The 24033-nt window shown below is 41.5% G+C and overlaps 2 protein-coding genes and 1 long non-coding RNA gene across 8 annotated transcripts in view; 1 reads left to right on the forward strand and 2 right to left on the reverse strand.

The window, feature by feature from the left end:
• The window catches only part of nhsa (Nance-Horan syndrome a (congenital cataracts and dental anomalies)), a 57577-nt gene extending 39003 nt beyond the window's left edge, over nucleotides 1-18574 (reverse strand). For all 3 annotated transcript variants that reach the window (XM_034880764.1, XM_034880761.1, XM_034880763.1), the window contains exon 1: nucleotides 18100-18574. In XM_034880764.1, the coding sequence (XP_034736655.1) occupies nucleotides 18100-18379 (280 nt within the window). In that variant the 5' untranslated portion in view covers nucleotides 18380-18574. The remainder of the gene's footprint in view (nucleotides 1-18099) is intronic.
• A 3990-nt stretch (nucleotides 18575-22564) lies between these two features.
• Nucleotides 22565-24033, reverse strand: part of reps2 (RALBP1 associated Eps domain containing 2) — a 22524-nt gene continuing 21055 nt past the window's right edge. For all 4 annotated transcript variants that reach the window (XR_004657807.1, XM_034880796.1, XM_034880797.1 and 1 more), the window contains one exon: nucleotides 22565-23824. Coding sequence is in view for 3 of the 4 variants with exons in the window: in XM_034880796.1 (XP_034736687.1) it covers nucleotides 23756-23824 (69 nt within the window). In the remaining variant the exon portion in view is untranslated. The remainder of the gene's footprint in view (nucleotides 23825-24033) is intronic.
• LOC117950121 overlaps nucleotides 23996-24033 on the forward strand; it is a 24505-nt gene continuing 24467 nt past the window's right edge. The window contains exon 1 of the long non-coding RNA XR_004657815.1: nucleotides 23996-24006. This is a non-coding gene — a long non-coding RNA (uncharacterized LOC117950121). The remainder of the gene's footprint in view (nucleotides 24007-24033) is intronic.

The raw sequence follows: 24033 nt of genomic DNA on the forward strand, positions 1-24033 counted from the left end.
CAGGGACAGAAGTGTGCCACCTAACACGGGATCCCCTTTAACCAAGAGATTAGGGGCAACCAGTATCCCAGATTAAAGAGAGCTGTCTGAGGTCAGGTAAATACCCTTATGTTTTTGTTTTATTAAAATTCATGGAAGCAGTCTGTTGTATTTGAAAATGTTGCAGCCATTTAGTGATGTAACACAATTGTTGGACACACTGTGTCTCACGCCAGGAGGGTAAAACAGGAAGACACAAACTACAAGAGAGTTCATATCCTTATTGTCTTTCATTTCCCTCTAAATTTAAACAAAAGAAAATGTATCCTGCATACTATTTAATATAAATATCTGTAATAAAACTGAAAAAAGATCATATACCTTACATGATTCTATTAGATTTAACCTAATTGTTTTAATCACACAATGCAAAAATCTTATTCTGCAAGCTGTTACAATAAGTATATACAAGCTGCTTTTGATAAAAATCTAGCGTTTAAAGACAACAAGGTGAGCACTAGTTATGAGACACTGCAACTGAATCACAGGTCAACACCTCCTGTAAGCCGAAATGCCTCTGGCCCTGAGCCCACGATCCTGATGAGCAACAGGACGGATGAAAGTGATGTCCGGAGCATCAGCAGCTGTGAGGCGGAGGTTAAACGTAGGGCTGCAGATGTTGCTGGCAAGGCACTGCCTCAAGCCAAAATGCAGTACGCTGCTGCTCTCAACTGTTTCACCAATGGTCCCATTCAATGTTAATTCCAAACTAAAAACGGGTGGTCAAAGATGAAATAGTATATTAACTTTCTTTTTCTAATGGTATGCTTTTGATAAAATGCATTGCATAACACATTAAGTGCATGCGATCACATTGCTTAATAGCAGGATCCAACCTGATCAGAAACGACAAAAATGTGGAGATAATGTCTGAGAGCACAGAATTGCCCTAATTGGTTAACACAATTATTAATGGAAAAAAGCAAAATTCTCTGATTACATCTACTTAAGTGTGAATATTTTGTAGTTTAATCACTTTTCTATGACAGTAAGCTGAATATCTTTGAGTTGTGGACAAAACAAAAAGACATTTGAGGACATAATATGGGGCTTTTGGGAAGCACTGATTTTTCTCCATTTTCTGACATTTGGTAGGTCAAAAAACTAGGCCAATCAATTAATCAAGAAAATTATTGGATAATAAAAAGAATCATTCGTTGCAGCCTTACATGCTTCCATGTTTCCCCTTTTCTCTGTGTGAAGTGCATCCTAAATGTAGGGAAAACATTTTAGGGTCATAGTAAGGCTTGCTACACTGGTTTACCTTGCGTAACTCCTGACAGAAGGACTTCAACTAGCCCTCATCTGACGCATGTGTGTGTGTGTGGTTGTGTGTTTGTGTGTGTGTGTGTGTGTGTGTGTTTGCGTGCTGAACTTCAAGTGCATTAATGCACGATGAGTAATCGTGATCTAGATCCCTCTGGAGGCCCTCTACAGTTTGTTTATGGAGGGAAATGAGGTCTCAGTGGATTGTGGTTTGGGCTTTTCGCTCTCTATGGTGTGAAAACACTGTAGTTGTGGTGTGATATCTGACAAGAAACATGAACAAAATGACAAAAATCACACCTCCAGTTTCCTTTGTCAGCTCTGCGGCGAGGCAGAGCGTAAAAACCCAAATGGACAGGTCACATCTGGTCACTCAGAGGAAAGTATCCTCCGTCACCCCTATTTTCCTTCACCCTGAGGGCTTTGGGAATGCCAGGACTGTAAGGTTATTCTCCTCTTTCCCTTAGCTCGCCATTCTGATTTTGTAGTCTTGCAGTGATGACCGTGAACAACACAAGCCATGTGGTGCGACAGGAGCAACCTAGGCCTTTGAGCGACAAAAAACAACAACTTTAAATTGAGATTAGAGGAAGAAAAACACTGACGAGGATGACACAAACTCATAAAACAGGCCTAATGCTACTTATTTAGATGAATCCCATGGCGTCACCAAAAAACAGATTAAATACAACATCATAATCCAAGGGATCAGGAGAATATGCAAATTCATTGCAGTGACTCATTTGTTACCCAGTAGCTCTACATCTACCTAAAAAAAAATCCTTTCAAAAAATAAGGGTTCCTACTGCGCAGACATTGGAGCATCCACACATTTTCCAAAGTTCTATGTGAAATTCCGATGACAGAGCACTGACCTCCTTTTTGACATCTTATCATTAACGATGCAGTCTCTTCTGAAGGTCTGGTGAAAAGGTTCTTTGTGTCAGTGATCAGCGCCCCTCCCACAGACATCCTTACGTGTCAACATTAACAACACGATTACAACACCAGCCACCAAGCATCCACACTGACTGTCACCACTTGCCAATTAAATCCAATAAAACATCACAGCTAATGCAACATTAATAATTACTGTAAGTCTTTGCCATCAACAGACATCGGCAAATGTGAGTCAATAAACTTTGACTGCATGAATCATGCTGCAGCTGCCAAACAGAACCATTTGTATGCAATCTTATGTGTATTTCTCCACATTGTGATGCAGCAAATGAGGCTATAAAACCTGCTGTAAACCCATTACCATGACACAGTCAGCCAAAAAGCAATATATATTCAGTGCCCCTATAAAACAGGGCTTGGGTGATTTTGTGCGAGCCAGGATAATCAATGGATCCATGTAATCAAAGCATCCAAGACTGAGTTTACTGCTGCCATGGTAACAGACATACCAAGCCAAGACTCCTCCGGTCAGACTGACCTCTGCTTTCAAACCCATGTGTAAAAGTAGAAGGAGATACTGCACTTAAAAGCAACTCATTAACATTTACAAAGACAAACTGATGAGTAGAGATCAACTTTCTTTGCTTCTATAATCCTTACAAATCCTCAGATTGTTGTGGTCTTCTTCATAACTCTTCATAACCAACAAAGGGCCATATCTATTTTTATTTTGCAGTCATGACTCGTGAATTAAGTGTTGCCTTAACTGTAAACTAGAGTGTTACAAATGTTTTTCGAAACATGCTCAACTGGCTTTGGTGTGCTTAGGCAAAAGGTTTCTGCAGAAGCCATAAGTAACATTTATGAAGCAGATAACCATAATCTACTTCACATGCTGCACACACAACTGAAAGGCTAATGTGTGCAAGCCATCGCCCGATTACTGAAAATAACCAACATACATCTGTGAAATAGTAAGGTAGTCTGTATGGAAACACAAGACGCCTTGCACTGCCTCTGCCCACACTCAAAACAGACAGATGGTTTTTGTGATGCCACTCCTTATCTTCTTTTGCGTAGCAACCTCCATTTCCTTTCTATGACTTTTCACACCGCAGCCTCTTTTAAAGCTGTTGGGATGACACCTGGTCCAAATTAAACTGGGACAAAATCAAATGAGTGTGTATATTTTCACAATGGGTAGCCACAGTGGGATTCAAACTGCTGACCTTGGGTCAGTGCCATCGCCGCTGAGCAACAAAGGCCCGTGTTGAACGTATACATTTCACAGATGGAGAACGGGGAAGCAGCTGCCCAGCGCCTTTCAAAGAAGAAGCTCGGCACAGTTCTTACTTATGGCGTGGCTGGCTACATGACTTCATCCGACAGCCATGCATCCCTGTGTACTGCTATTAGACATACATTGTTGTCTGGGGAGAGGAGTGTGATGCCTAAAGCGTTTAACATAATAGAAGCACTGAGATGGTCTGTGAGTGGAATGAGTGGATGAAACTCTGACATGTTAATGCCACTGAATTATGTTAGAGCAGTCTTTGATTGTCACAACTGTTCAGCATGAACTCAGATTTGGCTCTGCGTGTGGTGCAATATGATATGATCAAAAGGCACTGAAAGCATCAGTTGAGCATTTAGGTTAGCTCAAAACATCTTGAAGAAACTGTATCCAACCATATACTACGGTTAAACCTTAGGTTCATTGTGGAATGACAATAGAATGAATTAGTGATTCACATCCATACAATATTACAGTGGAATGCTATAATCATAACTTAAGATATACATAAGTTAGCATATGGTTTACATTTGAGCTTTGTAATTATGATGTAGTCTCTATCATTTAGCTTTAAAAGTCACCTTCAGACATTTTCTGAGACTGATCCACTCCCTTACACAAGGTCATAAATTAAAAGGTGTTTCACGGATGAGAAAGAAAGAGGTAAATCACTCCTGGACACCTTAGCCTTGGATCTTTCCCAACATCTCCGATTTCTTCAGTATTCTTGTGGCAGAGGTCATGCAAACAAAAGCTGTGGGAAGAGGAACCAGTCAAGTGATTACTGTGCAACAACTCAGTATTCAACCTAACGCTTAAACACACACTTACAAAATAGTATATGTACTTCATGATCACACTGATAAAGGCATTCATCTCACAGTCTTATGTTTCCCTCTCGCCCTGATAAAAAACCAAAGACAATGCCCAGCACATCAGCTGTGCACTCTTCCTGTGACTTTATACTCCTACTAGCTGGCCAAAACTTCCTTAATAAGACCAGGATCAGTGCTCTTTTAACTTGTAGAACCCCTGGGGAGTAAGAACACAGCCTACACATGCACATATGACATAAACAAATATTTGGCTTAAAATCCCTGAACCACTTACAAAGTAAGACACTCCCAATATTTTCTTTCAGGATGCACTTGTTCATTGCACAGCCCACAGAGCAAGGCAGACTATGTTGTTCTAGGTGTAAATGTGCCACTGAAACCACATAATTAATGGTAACAAGAAGTTAATTCCTTCCTTCCCCTGGCGATAGAGAAGTGTATCTTCTGCAGACTCTCCCAGCTGCCAGAATACCACATTTCAGCCCTACAGGTTGAGCATACAGATCTTTTCTTGGCAGAGCCCAAATGTCAACAACAATCAAGAGACAAGGAACACCAAATAGGGCGTGGGAATGTCTGTTTCATTTGGACAAATGGATTGCTTGTTTAAAAATTAAAGAAACTACATTTCTGGACCTCTGTAAATGATTTCCACTTTTTGAATATCCTCTTCTTAAGCCCGACTCACAACAAAAAGCCACCATAAAAAGGCACAACAAAAGGCAGCACGAGTGCCATTGTAGGACAAATGACCAGCAAACAAGAGGCCTATAGAACTAAAACTGAGACTCTCTAGCCTCATAAACATGAGATAGCTTGTAGAGCTGCAAAGATGAATTAATTAATTGTCATCTACTTAACCAATCGCAAACTATTTTGAGAATCAATGTTTCGGTTTGAGTCATTTCTATATTTAAAAAAGTATAAATTATCAAATTCCAGTTTCATAAATGTGAATATGTTCTAGCTTCTCACTCCTCTGTGTGAGCTGTAGACAAAACAAGACATTTGAGGACATTATCTAATAACCTAATAACTTGTGTTGTGTAAATACATGACTTGGTCCAGGCATGGCAAAGCCTGCACATCTTAGGATTCCTTGATGTGGATGAAACAACAGTGGTGCGATGCAATGATCAGGGGAGTGTGCCCCTCCCCGTGTCCTGCAATCCTGCAGACTGTGTTTAAACCAAGAGATCAGACTACCGTAATCTCCATTGTCCCGTCCTGGGTAGACGACAGGGTCCTACCATGGCCCACTTTAACAAGCAGGGCCATCTGCAGAGTCACAGATGGTCCCGGCAATGTCTCACACAGGTTTACACGTTCAGATAGAGGGTTAACCTGATATGAGCTGGTTTAATAAGATGAAAAATCCACGCATGCATGCATGCTTGCACACACAGACACACACACACACACACACACACACACACACACACACACACACACACACACCGTTTCTTGATAATCTCCCTTGGTATGCAGTTTATTATGTTTTCAAGTCCACAGCATCACATCATAACAGAGGAGCTATTTTTCACACCGTATCTACACCTACCTCACAGCTCTACAACCTGGATCTCCTAAAACATGCTGCATATGCTTTAGATTACGTTGTGTTATTGTCATCTGTCAGAATATTGCAGTCTTTGATCCACCTCTATGCACTCCCTGCAGCACTGCACCTCTAAAAACACACATTCAAAATAAAACACAGCTAAGCACAGCTCTCCCCACCTCAGAGTACACCCCGTCCAAACTAACAAGAAGGTTCACTGGGTTAACCCAAAAAAAACTACGCCCTTATGACAGGAATGAAAAGACATCATCAAGTTGATAAATGAGAGGTTTTTGTCACAAGCTGGTGCCACCATGGCATTTAGTGTCAGAGTGAACAAACAGAGGGGCAATAAAGCATGGGAATGAGACTTTAAGGACACATGCAGTGAAAGAATTCAAATCAATGGGCATCAATGTTTCCTGCCAAATGGGTTCAACCGGTACATTTCTTCCTTTAGACAAAGTGCTGCCGAGGTAACTGTCCAAACTTTACGTGAATGGTTAGACTTCCTACTGAGAGCCTCATTCAAACACGTCCCGTGAGCGAGATCTCTGTCACTGATTGGCTGCGGGATGAAGCTACCAAGCGCTATCCCAGCATGAAGGCTGTGAACTTGACCTAACTTTAAGGTGAAGACGGGAAGCTGGGAGACTCTGAGATCTGACGGGCGAGTGTGGTCTGGCTTTGTGTCCCTCAATGGAGAGGTAATGAGTCACACAAACCTTCCCAGCAGCCAGCCAGCTGGCATGTAGCTCGCCTGCACAAAGAGATCTGCTAGGGCAGGCCTTCGCTCCAAAGCCGGGCTATTTCAGCATGGCAGACATTCAAGCCCTGCTTTCCATTTTATTTACACAAATGCCTTTATGTCTGGATCTCAGATGGTTTCTAGATGAATTGTGTGACTCGCCTCCACTTTGCTCCCATTTCCTGGCTTGTCCAGACTAGGGAGTGGGATGGTTCATGCTTAGACCTAAAACCAACATTGAGTGTTTAAATCACAAGTGGACAGCTTTGTGAGTGTACTGCAGACACACTGGAATGCTACTGGTCAAGTCACATGAGGTAGTCAGAGATACATACAAACACATATGTCACAAACTTTTAATGCAAATACATCCCTGACTCCGTTGACAGACTATATAGTCAAATTTGTAGTGTGTAAATAGCAGAACAAACCTGTCAAACACAGATGGATGTGCATGATTTGCCTGTTCCAAAGTTCAGAAAAGGTTTTGAAGTTTTGAAGGTTTAGATAATACCTTTATTATGCGGACAGAGAGAGTGATACACATCATGTCCGTGGACTAATTGATTTTTGGACTATGTAATCAAATGTTCCGTGAAGTATAAATACAAACTACAAGCACCAGTGACAGTCAGGCTCAAACTTTAACTGCCAAGCTCCTCAGAATCATATTGAGTTTCATTAACCCCATCAGTGTTTTTAGTCGGTAGGCAAGATTTGCCACATGCTTTTTATTGTAAGGTAAATGTGTAAAATCTTGTAAAACACAAGCCTCACACTGTATGTATTTGGGAATGTTGGCCTAGTGTTGGAAAGAAAAAGCATTTCAAAAAATATCTTAGCCTCCCGCACAAGGAAAAAGACACACAAACAAATCCTGATGTCTGGTTACAGTTTAGCAGTATTCCCAGGAGAGAGTCTAAATGAAAGTCTGTGCTTCTAATGAAAGACACTTTCCATAGGGCTATGACGGCCAACAGATGGGGCTTATCAGCTGGCAATAACACAGCAGCACCTTCAGGTACTTTCCCCCCCCTCCCCATGCGCCATGTCCAGCTACCATTACAGACTTAGCCTGGGGGAGGGAATACTCTCTTGAGATAAACTGATGTGAACAATCCACAGCAGGCTGACCGTCCATTAGTTCTGTGATGCAACAGTGGCCCACAGCCCTCGCATTTCCCATAAATGACTCGTCACAAAAGCTATTTCCAGGAACTACTTCTCCTGGGACTGTCAGTGAAAACCAAAACAAGTAGTGTACTGTGTGCCTTGTTTAAACCAAATTAAAATGGTATTAATGTACAAGTAACAACACATACGTAGGTAAACTAGACTGCTAAAATAAATTTAGCAAACAGGCTTTCCACAAAGTCATGTTTCACATGAAAACATACTCAACGCTTTGCCAGCTAAAAAGGACCTGTGGCATCATTGTTACACACCTTGCAAGGAGGCACCAAAGGATTATTTCAACTGTTTCCTGTTTGAAGTCCCTTTGGTTCTTTCTAGCTGCTTTTTTAGACTTTGAATTCCAGAGCGGTTGATTCCTGTTGCCGAAATCATTCATAACTTTACCGAAATAACTAAGGAGGAAAAGCTTTCTGGGCAATTTTTCTTCCCGTCGCATCCGGTATTCAGATTTTGTTTATCACTTTACACTGAAGTGCAGTCCCTTCATTAAAAATCAAATTAATCTACATTCATATGACTAAAAATGAAGCACAAACTCTGACAGTAAATTGGTCTGTGATGGCTCGCTGATTGATGTAAAGAGGTTGCCAAGACGGACTGGGCAGATCAGCACAAAAGCCCAACAGCAGCTATGATGGAGGATGTAAAACTAGGTTTGTCCCAAATAGTATTCCATTTCTTTCTTCCAGTCTTCAGCTTCAAACCAGTTGCGTGTTGAGTACAAACATATTGATCACACTAGAACTATAGACTGCTCAGCATCAGTAAGACACACAGATGGTATCTCTCCACATGATAAACTGTACTGTTTCTCTGCTTCTCAAGTGTACACTAAACATGGTTGTAAAGGTAGAAAGACACAACTGTTCCACAGCAAGAAGGCTCCAGACCGTTTTGGAGAGACAGGTGGAGTCAGAAGATTTAATTCTGTACCTTCAGTGGAAAAGCAACAATACAGGTTTTCAGTACTCAGGTGTCAGTGGAAGTTCCCTCCCAAGTCAGAACTCCCTAGTGAGCTCTAAGAGTGCCACGTTCAGATTGGTAACTGGATCTTTATTCAGGCTGAGAATCCATTCCTGGGAAATGTGTATGATAGACTGATGCTACTCTAGGATTTCCTGTTTTGTCATAATTAAATGTCTAATGGTAAGAGCTGTGTGGAAGTGGGATGTGTCATGAGATTAACAACACCGGGCATAACAAAAACCAAAAGGATTTACTTGGAAATCAAATGACCCCGGTTTCTCTTTCACATTGAGTCAAGGGACATTTGATTACTCATTTGACTACAGTGAAGGACTGCAAACCCAGAGTACAGTGAGCTCCGTCCTTTCTTTTTCAAAAACCTATTGGGCAGCGAATTACACATAATTACTAAGAAACTCAAATATGAACCCATGCAAATTTACCCAGGGCGCCAGGCATCAATTCTATGTCGATTGATGGTCAGTAAATGTTTAATTCAGAGTATCGCTATCTAAAGCAGAACATAATGGAGAGCAGGTCATCCATTTTTATGGCATAAGCCCTTTTTGCTGCTATTCCAGGATGGTCTCTCCCCAGTGGGGCTACTAGGAGCGGGACTGGCAGAATCTCAAATTGAGAAACTGGGATACAGAGACAAGTGAGAGCGGGAGAGAGGGAGAGAAGCTCTCTCTCAGAAGCTCAGAGAAGGCAGTCAGAAGAGAAAAACTAAGTATACAAAATGCCTGAGGGAGCGAGCGGGCACAGAAATTACTGGCAGGAATAAAAGATGCATCCGGGTGGCGAGGAAATATCCCAGAGGACGAGGGTATAAAGGAGGGAGGAACAAAAGCCGGTGCAGCAGGGTGAACTTGCGCGTGCTACATAGAACAATGAGCCGAGTGGAGGAGAGTCGTCCTCTCACGTTGATTGGTCCAGGAAACCTCTGCTCATTCTCAAAGTGTTATCCAGACTAGAGCATTAAACTGATGCACATAATATCTTCAATATGAAAAAATTAAAAGAGTGTACTGAGTAGAATTCCCTATCTGCTAATAAATTATTCATACCAGATAGGATTGGGCATTTTCCCTTTAAATGTTAGAAAAAGAAACAACACTGCATTAAAACTGTTCATTGGTGGAAAGGTGTTGAAGTGATGAGAAGCAGAGCACCAAAAACCTCTGCATCCAGGTCAGTGATGCTCGTTCACAAACACTCCAGCAGCGTGCTACAGGGTGCCCTCCACCACTTGCACTACATTTGTAAGTCAGTGTGACAAGTGAGGGCCCACAGGACGGTTCAAAGACAGCAGGAAGCAGATAAGACCATGACGAGAGAGTCTGGCCTGAGGATTGCTCATTACATCACACAGCCACAAAAAAGACAGAAAATATGAAATAGCACAAGATACTTTCTGACTGAAGCTTCATCGATAGTAAAGTCTGTTCGAGGGGAAGTTTAGTTTCTGGTTCTTGGTGGATGTAATTACTACTCCAGTAAAAGCCAAGAAGAGAAATGACATCAAAATCAATCTATCTTTAAAAAAAGGGCTTTGGAAAATACTCTTATAAATATTTGTTGTCTTGCAAAGAGTGAGATGTCCATTAGATACAAAGCTACAAGAAGCTAGTTTAGCCCAACCGATTATTGGCATATATTTGGCATTTCCCCATCGGTATCAGCAATTGTAATGGCCGATAACATTTATAGGGTTAGGGTTTTATATATATATTAAATAGTCCTTCATAAGAACCATTTAGGACAAACAAATTATTCTGATAAAAGAATAATTAAGAATTTAAATAAAAACGGACGGTTATTTTAGTGAGAACTCATAAATAACTACAAACAACTAATGTTAGGGAAATCTGTTTATGTTTTGTTACAAGTTTCTGGATTTATTTATTTTTTAATATATATCGGATTTTTAAATCACCAAATATTTGTTTCGGTTTCAGCTTTAAAAATCCTTTATCGGTCGGGCTCTAGAAGCAAGGGGCCTAGCTTAGCATAAAGACTGGAAATAGGGGAAGCAGCTAGCCTGATTCTGTCCGACCACCAACCAGCACCTATTAATCTCAATAAATACCACATTTTATAGTGTGTTTTAGTTTAATCTGTATAAAAACTGATGTGTAAAAATAAGAAATTGGGATTTACGGGAGGATACAGCATGTGTCGGACTATTTCTTGGCCGGGTGCAGTGACTTCCTTTGGACAGAGCCAGGCTAGCAGTTTACCCTTGTTTCCAGTCTTTATGCTAAGCTAAAGTAACTGTTCCCCTTCTGAAGCTTCATATTGTAACGGACAAAACTATTGTTCTTGTAATCTAACTCTCAACAAGAAAGCTCTTGAGGGTATTTCCAAAAATGTCAAACTATTCCTTAAAATAACAGTATCTAAACTCTAAACTCATAGTAGTAGCGGTTGGTTTGCTTTAAATCTTCTGGTATCTCTCTGTGCTTGGATGAGATTACTCCGACTGTCCCACCGAACTGAAAATAAAACCTGACACCAGAAAATGTTACCTGTGAAGAGAACAGCTTTAGCCTAAACCAATGAGCCCACCGTTTACACAGACCCTGATATCCACAGGTGCTTTCTGTTTTGCATCATTTGTTGATGGTGGGATGATTGATGAAAAGGCTCTTTCAACATTAAACACTCAACCTGGCTGATCCACTGGCTCGTATACAGCAGCGAGGGAAGGGGAGTTCACATTCCAGTCGAATCCCAGTCTAAACACCTGCATGGTAAAGACTACAAATTCACGTTTCCTTCCTGTTAAAACCAGTTTTTCAAGTCAGTTTTAACTCACATTTTCCCCACCACCCACAGCTTTTACATGTTAGGTTTGTGTTAATGTTAGATGAGAAAAGCTTTTGAAAGTGTTCATTGTAAAATGTTTGTTAGCATACATGCATTAGGTTAACAATTCACTGCGACAAAAAACTTCCTATCGGCAGAAGAGCACGGGAGGCTTTACTTAATGTAAGGTTATTTCATCCAGCTGTGACTCACTGATCCTTTATCTCTCACTTCCTACTAATCTCTCTCATCAAATAAGTGAGTAAGGAGTGGAGACTTATAAGAATTTTACTTCTACGTTTATCTTCTCCTCCTGCAAAGATCCCGAGATGTGTCTTAACATTTCTGTTAGAATAATTCCATTGCGTAATATTTGAGTCTGTCTTTGTGATGGTGGTGGCCTGGGGGAGGGACTGCAGAGGAGCACAAAAGCAGAGCCGGAGATCATATCATTTAAAGACATTCTGAGTCGGGAGAGGAAATTCACACAGGTGGCCTGAAATGCTTCCGGCTATAGTGGCGGCAAGACAAAGAGCAGCCGGCAAAAGTTTTATAGCCCTGTGAGCTGTCAATATTTCTCCAGGTTGCCATGGAAAAGAATGTGGTGAGGTGTAAATGGCATGCTACAGTAAACTTAGTTCAACTTGGAGTCTGATGTGTATTTATTTGTTCTTTGGGCAAAATCTTGAAGTCTTCGCTACAGTAGTAAGAATAACAGCTACATGTGGGCTCAAACAGAAGGCGGAGCAGATGCCGTAGAGCCAAGAAGAGGAAATATCTCTCCTAAATAAATAGAAGCTAATTTCAGACAGATCTTTTTTTCTGAAATTACAGGCAGTGCTTGTACTTGCTTTTGGTAAAACAAAAACACAATTTCCAGAGAAATAAAGGGTAGGTATCACAGTTCATTATTAGTGACCAAACTGATTTAAAGTAGTTTTATGTTGTTCAATGCTGAAAGGTTTGCTGCAGCTTAATGTGAGGTTCAAAAACCACTGGAGGAAGTAAAGGATAAAGAGCATCCAAAACTGCTCATGGAGCTGGTCACGGCTCAGTTCTTCTCCAGCCATGAGTGACAGCCTGGGCTGTTTAAGTTATTGCGTTGACTTTGACAGGTTAATCATGCCTAGCTCTGGACTGTTTCTTGTCAGCCCGCTGACCTGTGGCTATTCAGTATCACGTCAAACGTAAAATCCACTCTAATTGGCCGATCAAGTCTTTAGAGGCCGAGTGATAAGCAAGATGGAGGCGGCTGGGTTTGCTCTTTTGTGATTTGAAGGGGTGTGTAGGGGGGGTCGAGGTCAGCAGGCTTTTGAGGTCAGGGGGTAAATTACTTTACCCCTCCATCTCCTCTTCAGGACAGGCTTGAATTGTGCTGCTGATGCCTGAGCCCCACACTCAGAACTCTATAAAAGGTAATGATTGCTGTGGAGTGTTATTTAATAAGTGTGTGTGTGTGTGTGTGTGTACAGTGTATGAGAGACACATACATACCTCAGGGCAAGGAGATAACTTATCATGGCCCCCTACTGGGTAGAAAAATCAATCCACTCTAACCAACAACAAACTAGAGCTTAACTTCCAATCCAGCCATTCCAGCAGAGAGCCCCTAAACGCAACTAATACAAATGTCTATATACCTGAAAATATACAGAAGACCAGCAGAGGGATTTTAGGTAAGTGTATAGACAGGCACACTCAGAAGCCCTCGCTCTCATGGAGGGTCTCACCGCAGGAATGTAAAGTGTAATCACTCACACATTTCCCTCAAAAGAAGCAATGAAAAACCTTAATTTTAACAAAACGTCTCCTTTCATAAGCAAATAGCTTCAACCCCTAACTCCGGTTTCTTCCCATCTCCCCGAATCACACCAGCCATCCAGGCCAAATTAGGGAGCATGTGTCGGGTGCAAGGTCCCAGAAGTGCAAGCGAGCATTGTGGTTTCCTGGTCACTGGCTTCTTGGAATGCTTGCCTTGACAGAACGGCTCAGCAGAAACCACTTCAATCAGAGGCCGAGCAATCCACCGGGGGCAGAGGTGCCGAGACACACACACAGTTAATGGAGTGAAAGGGAAACCTTCAGATCAACTTGGTACAAAGACCACATTTCTCATTTCAATGTCAAACACTCTAGTGTAAAAATAATTTGCTAACAATGACGTGTTTATTCCATATTATCAAGTTACAATGTAGAATACTGAACAAAGCCATTGGTTTTTCATTTGGTACTTTTTTCATACTCTGGTCCCAAAAAATTAAAGTTAGTGTGCTGAATATAAGACACAAGAAAGTAGAAGAAGAAAAATGCATACAGAATGGATGACATGACAGTTTAACTAAAATAACAGGGCATAGCATCAAGGCTGTCTCTGCCCTCTCGGTGTCTGTCTGGGAAGAGGGGGAAGGTACAGGTAGAAATGAGCTAGTCTTTGAAATGTGCTCTATAATTAGCAAGGGTACAATATCAACGGCAGGTTGTCTGGACCTGCAGAAATATGCTTACGGTTTTGACAATGAACGAGAAAAGAGAGTAGAGGCTTTCAGAGGTTTTGCTGACGCAATCCTTCTCTTTGTGTGAACGATTTAGTCTTTGTTTAGTCTTTATGGAAAGAGATTGAGGCTGGTGGCATAAAGTTCATCCCACCTCTGTTCCCACCCCATATAACCACATATATTGAAGTCAGCTACTTGATGAATTAAAAAAAACAAAATCACTAGTGAGGACACTACTGAAAATGTTTTGATTTCAGTCACTGTGAAATATTTTCATTCCTGCGTTATATGAAGCTCTATCGAGTATGCTAACATCGATTGCTATTGACCTCGGATGGAGGGTGCATTGACTCGCTGTTTGCGGCCTCACTTAGTAAATCAAAGTCCCAGTAATAGCTTGACTGGGTCAATGAAATGCAGAAGGGAAGGACTGTCAGCAGGCTAATGTGGTTTCCTGGTCTAAGCCGTTCTCGTGGAGTTCATAGTTGCATAGATGATGTGCTACTGCCATCCACAGAAGCTTTCATTCAAGGCAACGAGGCTCTCCCAGAGCTGCATGAACCTCACAGCGCTGAAGTGGAAGGCCGGCTCTGAAGTGAAATCAAGAAACAATGAGGATGGCAACCGCAAAACATAAATACATGGTGCTCAATCTTACTCAAGGGTGGTTTTAGCAAGCTGAAAAGTAGCACAGTGGAAAGCCTAAAGCACCTAAAGAAAAGTTGTGAGAAATGTTCCCTGCTGCAGGCCCTTGTCTTTTCTTAAATGTTAAATAAATAACATGTAGGTTAGTCCGTGTCACGCAGGGTACTGTGTGAGCTGAATTCTGTGAGTTCACACATTAAGGCTCAGTGAACCTGACAGGTACAAATGTTCTAAATAATAGTTTTAAAACACACTAAATCAGTCAGCTGGTTAGTAAATTATGTATAACTTCAGAGTACAATCTCCAAACGTATGAGGGAACTGTGAATTCTGCACACGTGGTCAAATGTATTTCTACTAGCAGTATTATAAACACTTATCTAAAGATAATATATTGCTCCTGGCTGTTTTTATGTGGGAAAATGTGGGTTAAGAGCATGATGACACCAAAATGTGAGGCATCTTGTTTGCTGCTGTGCTTCAAGTTTTTTTCTGAGTTTTACTGATTGGATCAGTGAGACTAATGCTTTTCTCTATTCGGTGTCTCTAGAGCGGCCTGTACAAGGAATGTGGTAAACTGCCAGCCATGTGCTCCTGGACCCAAAAAGACAGAGCCACAAGATTTACAGCTCCCCCTCTACATTGCGCCTAGTGTAACTTAAAACCCAGCAGAGTGCTCTAACATGGGACTCTGTAGTGCTGCAGAGGAGCTGTGATGGTAGTCAAAGACAGACACAGACATTGACGGGGTGTCACAGGAGAGCTGTCCAAACACAGGGCTGAGGGATACATGCCAGGCTCCTGGTACGTAAACGTCTGCTGAAGTGTGTGAGTGGATAAGAGTCAGAGAAAGAGAAAGCAAAAAAAGTGTGCTTCACATGGATTTGGATAAATATACTACCAAACAGTGCCAAATTCTTATTTTTCATTTAAACAGTTAAAGTGTGTTTGTCTTAACGGATTTCTGGTGTTATATTGTTGGATTCCATTGTATAAATAACCATGGTGATCAATCACAGACAGTAGAAGCATCACCTAAGCTTCTATATATGGACCTGCTGGCTACTTGGTACAGCTTTTGTACAGCTGGTGTTGTTGATACTGTAGATTATGAAAAGCTATCTATGAGATGGAGCAAACGTGAGAAAAAAATCCTGCAAAAAATAACCCTGCAAAAATATATAGCACAGAGAGAAATGGAAAACAGCTACAATGCTACACATGAATGATTCATATCTGATGCACGACCAGAAAAACACGTCCAAACAGCCTGTTGGCTGACACTGGACAGCACTTGTGATCCTTTACCATTGGGTCAATATCTGACCATAATGCATGATACAATATGGCAAATTAATTTGCAGCTGTGTCCTTCAGAGACAAGTCACAGCCGCATCATAAAAGCGCCCACCCCCCCCCCACCCCCCCCCAGCTCCCCTTGCCTTGAACTGGTCCATTTACACTAATTGTCATTCAGATGAGGGAGGGTTCTGTTGTTTAAGGCTGCCCCTGACACACATTAATATGAAAAGCACAATTAAGAGTAATTAGGCTTTTGCAGGCAAACGAGGGTTATCTGGTAACCTAGCACGTAAGATCTCGCGTAGCCTACAACACGCAGCGTTAAGGGATTTGATCATTTAATTCCAACATGCTCACTCCACCCTGTAGACGTGGGATGAATTACACGATAAATCATTTGACTTAAATGTTGCCATTGGGTGTTATCCTTAAACTGCAGCTTAATCACACAAGCTGTGGGTACTTTATTTATAAAATGTTGCTCTCATTACAACACTGCTGTAATAACTTTTTTACCACTGATTGTCAGAGTTGCCTTTATCAAAGTAGCTTCCCAGATTCATTTAAACAGTCTGGTTAGATACAGGGAGCTAAAGTCAAGAGAAAACTATGATAGACTCGTATTAAACTAGATTCTGTGTCACTTATAATCCTCCATTAAAACAATGTGCTTCCACCCAGCTCAGAGAGGCGCGTCCTTGGAAATTCGAACTGAAGGAGCCTCTTTAGATCAGGCTCAAACTTTCTTCAAGACCAAACAGCAAAGGGCCAGGAAAACTAGCCTGCAAATGCTGCTTCAAACCGGAGCTACAAGCACTGGCAAAAATAATCTCTGCAGAGGTCTCCCTATTTTAAATCAGGTTTAAGAGGGGTCATGTATGTGTTTTGAGTTTAGCAGGCAGCACATAAATACCCGCAGGTAAACTAATCCATTCACAGACCACAGGAAGCAGGGTCTGGGGAACATGCAAGGACTTGCTGGACCCTAAACTAAAACAGTGTAAATGCACTGGGATATGTCCAAGCTGGGGGACCTGTCCTGGCAGGACAATTCTGAGGATAGAGAGGGGCACGCAGAGGTTTCTTATGTGCTTCCTGGAGAGTGGGTTTAAACATAAACACACACCCATTAATATCACCCAGTCACTCAGAGGGGGGGCAGAAGAAAGAGGCAGGCAACGGACACATGCTGTGTTATCAGGGTAATGAATTCTTACTGGTGGTCAAGCAAAGTTCAAAAGACAAGCAGGACAACGTGAGGAGCAGAGCATCAATAATATGAAACACTTTGGCTTCATCAGCACCCAGCAGAACGCATGCTTGTATCTGTATCAACTGACACTCACTGGAGGAAAAAAGAGGAAAAAAAACGACGTTGTGACGTAATAATCAGCTAAATACACTCACACAGGTCAAAACTGCTTCCCACCAGGACCAATGTGCGTCATTAACAAATTTACCTGCAACTGTAAGTCTAGTTATAAAAAGCCATAACCAGCATACTGTACAGTTACTCCACGAGAGGAATCCTGTTTATAGCAATGTAATAGCTAGCTAAGTGGCTAACGTTGCAAGAGTAGCATGAGCTCGGGACAGACCATAGGGGCAGACAGGCTGACACACGCCCCTTAGCGTGGGAAGAGATGTCAACCAGTATGAACTAAGCTAACTGAATATCTATAAAAAATAAAATTAACTAGAAATAGAAAGAAGTTACATTTGCCTGGCTTAATGAACTGGCTTACCGTGCGCTGGTGATGGTGGTGGATTTTACCGCGACTTTCTCGTACTTTCAAAGAGTTTTTAAGCTAGTATTGTATCATTTATGTAGCGACTCTTTATATTATGCAGCTTGAGCTAAACTAAGCAAACTTTTTTTGTATCTACGTCATTACTTGCGTGGAGAAATTTAGCCCGAATTCAACGGTAAAAAGTGGAAAAGATGCCTGCTCCGCGTGTGTGGTTTCCCCGTGCCGTTTTCTTTCAGAGCCGCTCGCGAGACATGTAGCTTCCACATAAAAGAGATTTAACGAGAGAGTACTCACGCACTGCCTCCTGTTTGGGGTCCAGCTCGGAGCAGGTCTGCTGGAGTTCGTTAATCTTACTCTGCAGCCCCCTGACCCGCAGGTTGGTGGATGAGAGGTCGTTTTCCAGCTCCTGGAATATGGAGCAGGCATGTTTGGCCAGGTCCGACAGCTGCCGCAAGGTCCGGGACAGAGCCACATTACTGATGGAGACCAGGTCCTCGAAAAGCAGAGGCTCCTCGTTTGGGATTTGATGCCTGCACAGTAACTGCGGTTCCACGACTCGTTTGACAAATGGCATGTTGGTGTGGACCGAGGAATAAATCCAAAAAAAGTTTCCCAAGAGTGAGCAGAAAGCAGTTCTCCCCCCTCGGCCCCTGGTCCAGTTTCTCTGAATTCAGCTGCTGCTGATGCCCCCCATCCTTTCATTTGTTAGAGAGGACTGTTGTGCTCCTGGCTGCTGAGCCGGGTCATCTGCCGCCCCTAATGCTAGAGTGTTTTTCACTGCTCCGAAGTAGAGGTGGTTTTTAAAAATGGCGGCAGTGAAACATGGAGCGGAGTAGCAGGCTGGACTGGAGCCGGACTCCCTCGCTGTCGCTGGTGGAGTTGCCGTGTTAGCTTCAGGGCCCTCAGGAAAAATAAAGATAATGGTCCTGATAAATGTCCAGGACTGGAGTGACGTTGCATATACATCACAACAAATGTCTTCTGGGCATGTCATAAATCACATAATGGGAACATGGAAAATACCAAGCTTTTTAAATACGTTTGAACTATGAACTTGGTCTGTTTAAAATAATCTAACATTTTACATAATGGAGAATGCATTACTGCCCCTCCCAGTAGTGACTGTTTATTGGACATGTCAGTGTATTTTCATATTGTCACTTAAAACTTTAACTGAAATGAGTTGATGTTTCGATTAAAGAAAGTGACAGTAAATCAATCAGTAATCAATTTGATAACTGATTAATTGTTTGTCATTTCTGAAGCAAAACACACAAAATCACTGCCTCTAGTCTGGTAAGCCAGTTTGTAAAGTCACACAAATGTAAATATTTGCTGATGTTCCTAGTCTTCTTTAATAAGAACTGAACTGAATGTATTTGGGTTTTGGACTGTTGCCCTAACAATACGAGACATTTCAATACATAATCATAGGCTCTGGGTAAGCGTGATGGACATTTTCAACTGTTTTCTGATGCTTTACAGACCAAACAATTGATTGATTTTTAAAAACAAAAAGGGCAGATTTCTAGAAATTGTAAAACAACGACACAGAGCTTATGTAATACATCCTGGACAGGTTTGTGTTATTTACACTGCGGTGGTTTGACTGTTCTATGGGGGCATTGCAGTTGAAAAATTGAAGGGGTGGACAGCTTCTCAGGTCTTTTTACCGGACACAAAAAAACACTCAAGTATTATTTTCAGTAGAACATTCCCTCAACATCAAGCAGGGGGAGAGGTCAAGTGGCTCAGACAAAAGCAAGCAGGCTATCTGGCTAAGAGATCTCTGAAGCTGCAGCACAATGTGTGTTTTCACAAAGCTTTAAGTCGGATTAAAATAATGACAAAGTGCTGGCGTTCATTCATTCTTAATTTGTGACATAACTGTGAGGATACTCTATGTTTTCCAAGGTTCATCTTTGCTTTCACCTCCGTTTGCAGACCTGACAGCCTGGGTTGAGCTTTATTCACATTTGCTGAATGAGTGTTAAACTAAATCCCACCAGCTGACAGGGCCAGAAACGCCAGAGGTGACAGGCTAAAAGCCCTTCCTGTGGCCTAACTCATGTCCACACCAGAAGTGCAACCTTTGCAAAGCCCGCGCCCGGGACAAAGGACAGGCGAGAGAAATGGTGTATGCCGTCATCTTTGAGTAATGGTGCTGCAACAAAGGGGCTAACTTGAGCAGACAAAAGCTGCTAATCTTTGCTGTGAGACGGGTCAGCTTTAACTTTTAAGCCATGGGGGGTGATACAAGTTATTGAGAAGCTATCGCACGTTCACAGTGGTTTTACACTGAACTTGAAAAAGAACTCTACATGTCTTTGTCAGTTCATTTCATTTGTTTGACTTTTGGGATCTCCACTTTTGAAATTTTGGTCATCAAACATGTCATCTTCTGCAATCTGGTGATTTTGTCTGTCTCAAGATATGGTGCCAATGTCTTTATTGATGCTTATGTTAGGTTTTTGGGGGGTTGCACTGGCCAGTTTTGTCACCACCCCCATCCTCCCTGTAAATTGCTCCTATGCACTGAGGATTTGGTATGTTTGTGTCTGAGATCACTAAATGTCACTGTGACTCCGGCTAGACAAGTCAATAGTAATAACCACATAGATAATAATAATCCTGTTGCTGACTTTGTGTGAGATTGCTAGATGGCAATTATATCAAACAGGCATATACTTAGAGGCAACACATGGCTGACATTTATAGTTTCCTCATCACGTGCAGCTGTCATCTTAAAATGCAAGCCAAACACTTCTAAGTGGTATTTATAGTTTAGTGAGAATGTCTCCCTGTTGATCTGTCTGATTGAATGAAGAAGTCCACACCTCTCCCTATGGATAAGATGAAATTAAACCTACAGTACGGGAGGAGTACATCCTCGACGCAGCAGGTACCACCATGCCGGGCTGTGCCAAATATTGGTTATGGCACGGTGGAGCTACGAGGACCCTGTTGTCGTCTGGCATCCTATGTCTGTCTCCCACATCGAACTCCTTCATGTTCTCAGATGTGGGAGTATTGCATTATTCCAAATGCCCCAGGATAGGCTTAAATACCACTCAACTGTTTCATTTTGTACGGTCTAAAAATAAAAATAAAAATAAAAGCCGTGCAATTTCAATCCCCCACAAAGACTCATTCACGTCTTTGGTCCTCTTCTTGGCTCTCTTTTCCCGTAATCCTGCTGACAGACCAAAGGGGTAGGTGAGGTCCTTAACTAACACAAAGTACGCCTGGGGCTGATGAGAATGCCATTAGCTTTGTTGGTGTTTGGTCATTAACCAAAGTTTTGAATTTTTTAAAACTTTGACCTGATGACGGAACTAGATAAACGGTAAGGGGATCGCTGAAGTTATTATAATTCATTTTGGGGGAACATGAATGCATGTAGCAAACTTCACCCATGGAGTTAAGTTATGAAGAAATTCACTCAAAATCACAAATGTCAACCTTGTGGTGTAAATGTCAGTGGATCTCCAAAGTCATTAGGATTCATCGTCTGGGCACAGTTGGTGCTAATACATCTGTAGATATCCAGTATTTCATAGGAGAAGTAGAAAGTTTCAGCTGTTGGTTTGTCATGCATGATTTGTCTTCTGGGACAACAAATGTCTGTACAAGATTCAGTTGTTGAGATATTTCTCATGGTCATCCTTGGAGCCATGCTTTTTAAAGGGCTAAAAGCCAGGTTGTTGATATAATATGTTACGGAGTTGGAAAAATGTCTGGACCAATATCAAAGTCCATGATGGCAATCAAAGCAGCTCTGGATGACTTGGAGTAAGTGTGGATGCCGAACGCAACATGAATGAGAGAGAACTAGGCCTATCAATTGGGTGAGGTGTCTAAGTGGGAGCCAAGTGTGTCAGCGGATATTTTTGGCCGAGGGTCTGGGACTACAGCCATCAGTGGCGTTCCGCTCGACCCGTGGTTGTTATGTCTGCTTTGTGAGAGCCAGAGGGTTATGACTGCAGTCTGTTTCATCTGCTTTTGCTCTCATACCAATGATATGGTAACAACTTCTGATACAGTACATCTGGCCACCTTCCTTTCAGTCTTAGAAGTGAAAAGAAGTCAAATAATTGGAATTTCAAAGCTGTTTTCTCTTGTTGCTCTTGGGAAACACATACTATGAGAATGTATTAACCCTCATGATGTCCTCGGGTCAAATTTACCAGTTTTTTTATTTTTAATATCAGGAACTTGGCTTTCTTTCAACTAAATTGCCAAAAAATAACAAGGAGGCCATACAATGTTCTTCAGGTAAAATGAATGATTAATTTCACAGAATCTTGGTTGATTTATTGAATTTTATGGCATTTTTTAAAAGTGACAAAAAGCACTGAAAAAAGGAGAAATTAATTGTTTTTGTATAATGTCATCAAATTTAGGTTTGTGGCTATGAATAATATATTTTTTTTAAAAAGCATAGAAAAAAACCCCGCAAAAACATCGGAAAAAGCACCAAAAGATCATGGATGATGGGAAGCCAACACAAGGGTCAAGAAGTTTTGCAGGTTTTCCAGATTCAGGGCCGGCCTGTGGCATAGGCAGGATAGTCAAAAGCTCGGGGCGCCAGCAGTCCAAATGAGTAAAGCACAGTTGAAGATATTCTACAAAAACATCAAAAATAAAACATCAAAAAACAATGAAAAAGCCCGGTCATAAATGCCAGAAAATAGCGCCACAAGGGTAAGAAAAAGGGCAAACTTCTCTTGTACAGTACATGTAATAAAATAATCACAAGCAATAAAAATAGACAACTTTATTGATTAGTTGGATCATTGTCTTCAGCACAGAGCTCAGTAGATTTACAGATTCACAGTCCAATGCTCACATCATTCTCAGCATAACATGCATTATCAAGCATGCCATTGTGTATTTCAACCACCAATCATTTTTTTTTCTCCAAAATATCCTTGTTCTCCTTGATGGTAAATGGTCTAAAGCAAGCGTAACAGCACCACATTTTTGCATAGATAAAATCAAAACTACATTTTTAACATTAGCTGTTTTGAAATCTATCTGGCAAAATAGAATATTGAGCTCTTTTCTTTTCTGGAACGATAACACCAGTTTCTGTTTTTATGGTCTTAGAAATCAAATTCTTCCAAACTTGCAATGCAGAAATAGCTCTTCATATGATAATAAACATAAAATGGTTAAAGAAAAATGAACAGAGATGGTCAGACAGTGCTTACATTAAAGATGGAGCAAATTTTCAAGTAGATTATCCATATTTCATACAGATTCAGAGTCGACATTCTTCAGTGTCCTTATGGCCCCGTGTGCCAGGGCTACATTGTGACAACAGACAAAGTGCGAAGGCTGGAACCCATATCTAACACAAGGTATAACCTTGAAAATGTGCTTTTTTTTGTTTGTTTAAACTTTAAGTGCTACAAGTTATATGATTCAGAAACTAATCTGTTGCACCTTTTACTTGCTTTAGACTAGCTGGGGATTCACATTAAATGCATCATATACATAGAATGAGAAAAACGAGAGCCCTTTAGTTCCCGTATTAAACACAGAGCATGTAACATACATGAAACATGTATCTGAGGAATGGCAATATATGCACAAACTGTTACGTGTCTTGAAGCAAAGTACGATTCATGAGAGAGACCTGACAGTAAATCAAAAGAAAAAAAATAAGTTAGAATGTCATGTGCACAACAAACAGTGATAAAAAAAAAAAATGAAGACGTCATTAAAAGTAAGAGTAACATTTGCACTTCATCAAAAGAAATCCTAGAGTCCGATCCCTGTTTTTCCCATCGTCAACCCTTCAACTGTATTTGTATTCATGACAAAAGACAACTTTCTGTGTCTTGGCTGAGGTCAAACATTCATGTTTTATCGAGACGCTATTCTATTTCTGTGACACGCACGTGCACGCGCAGGTAATGTGACTTCAACCAGGCTCCAGGATCAGTTACGTCGGGGCCAGGGGCCGCAGGAGCTCCAGCTGGGACTCCAGAGTGACCCTCTCCTGGTGAACCACCTGCAGCCGACCAAAGAAAACATGACCTTGGATCAGGGCACTCTGAACAAGATCCCTCAGGCAGTGATTACAGTATTGCTTTTGTTTGCTATGGTGATGATGGTCTAGTACAGAGGGTCAGCAACCTTAGGCACACATGCCACCATTGGCACCCGGTAGCACCAAGATCTACACAGCAGGCTGTGGGGAATGAAAATACTAACTCCCCC

This window comes from Etheostoma cragini, chromosome 9, assembly GCF_013103735.1.
Source record: "Etheostoma cragini isolate CJK2018 chromosome 9, CSU_Ecrag_1.0, whole genome shotgun sequence".
Taxonomy (NCBI): domain Eukaryota; kingdom Metazoa; phylum Chordata; class Actinopteri; order Perciformes; family Percidae; genus Etheostoma; species Etheostoma cragini.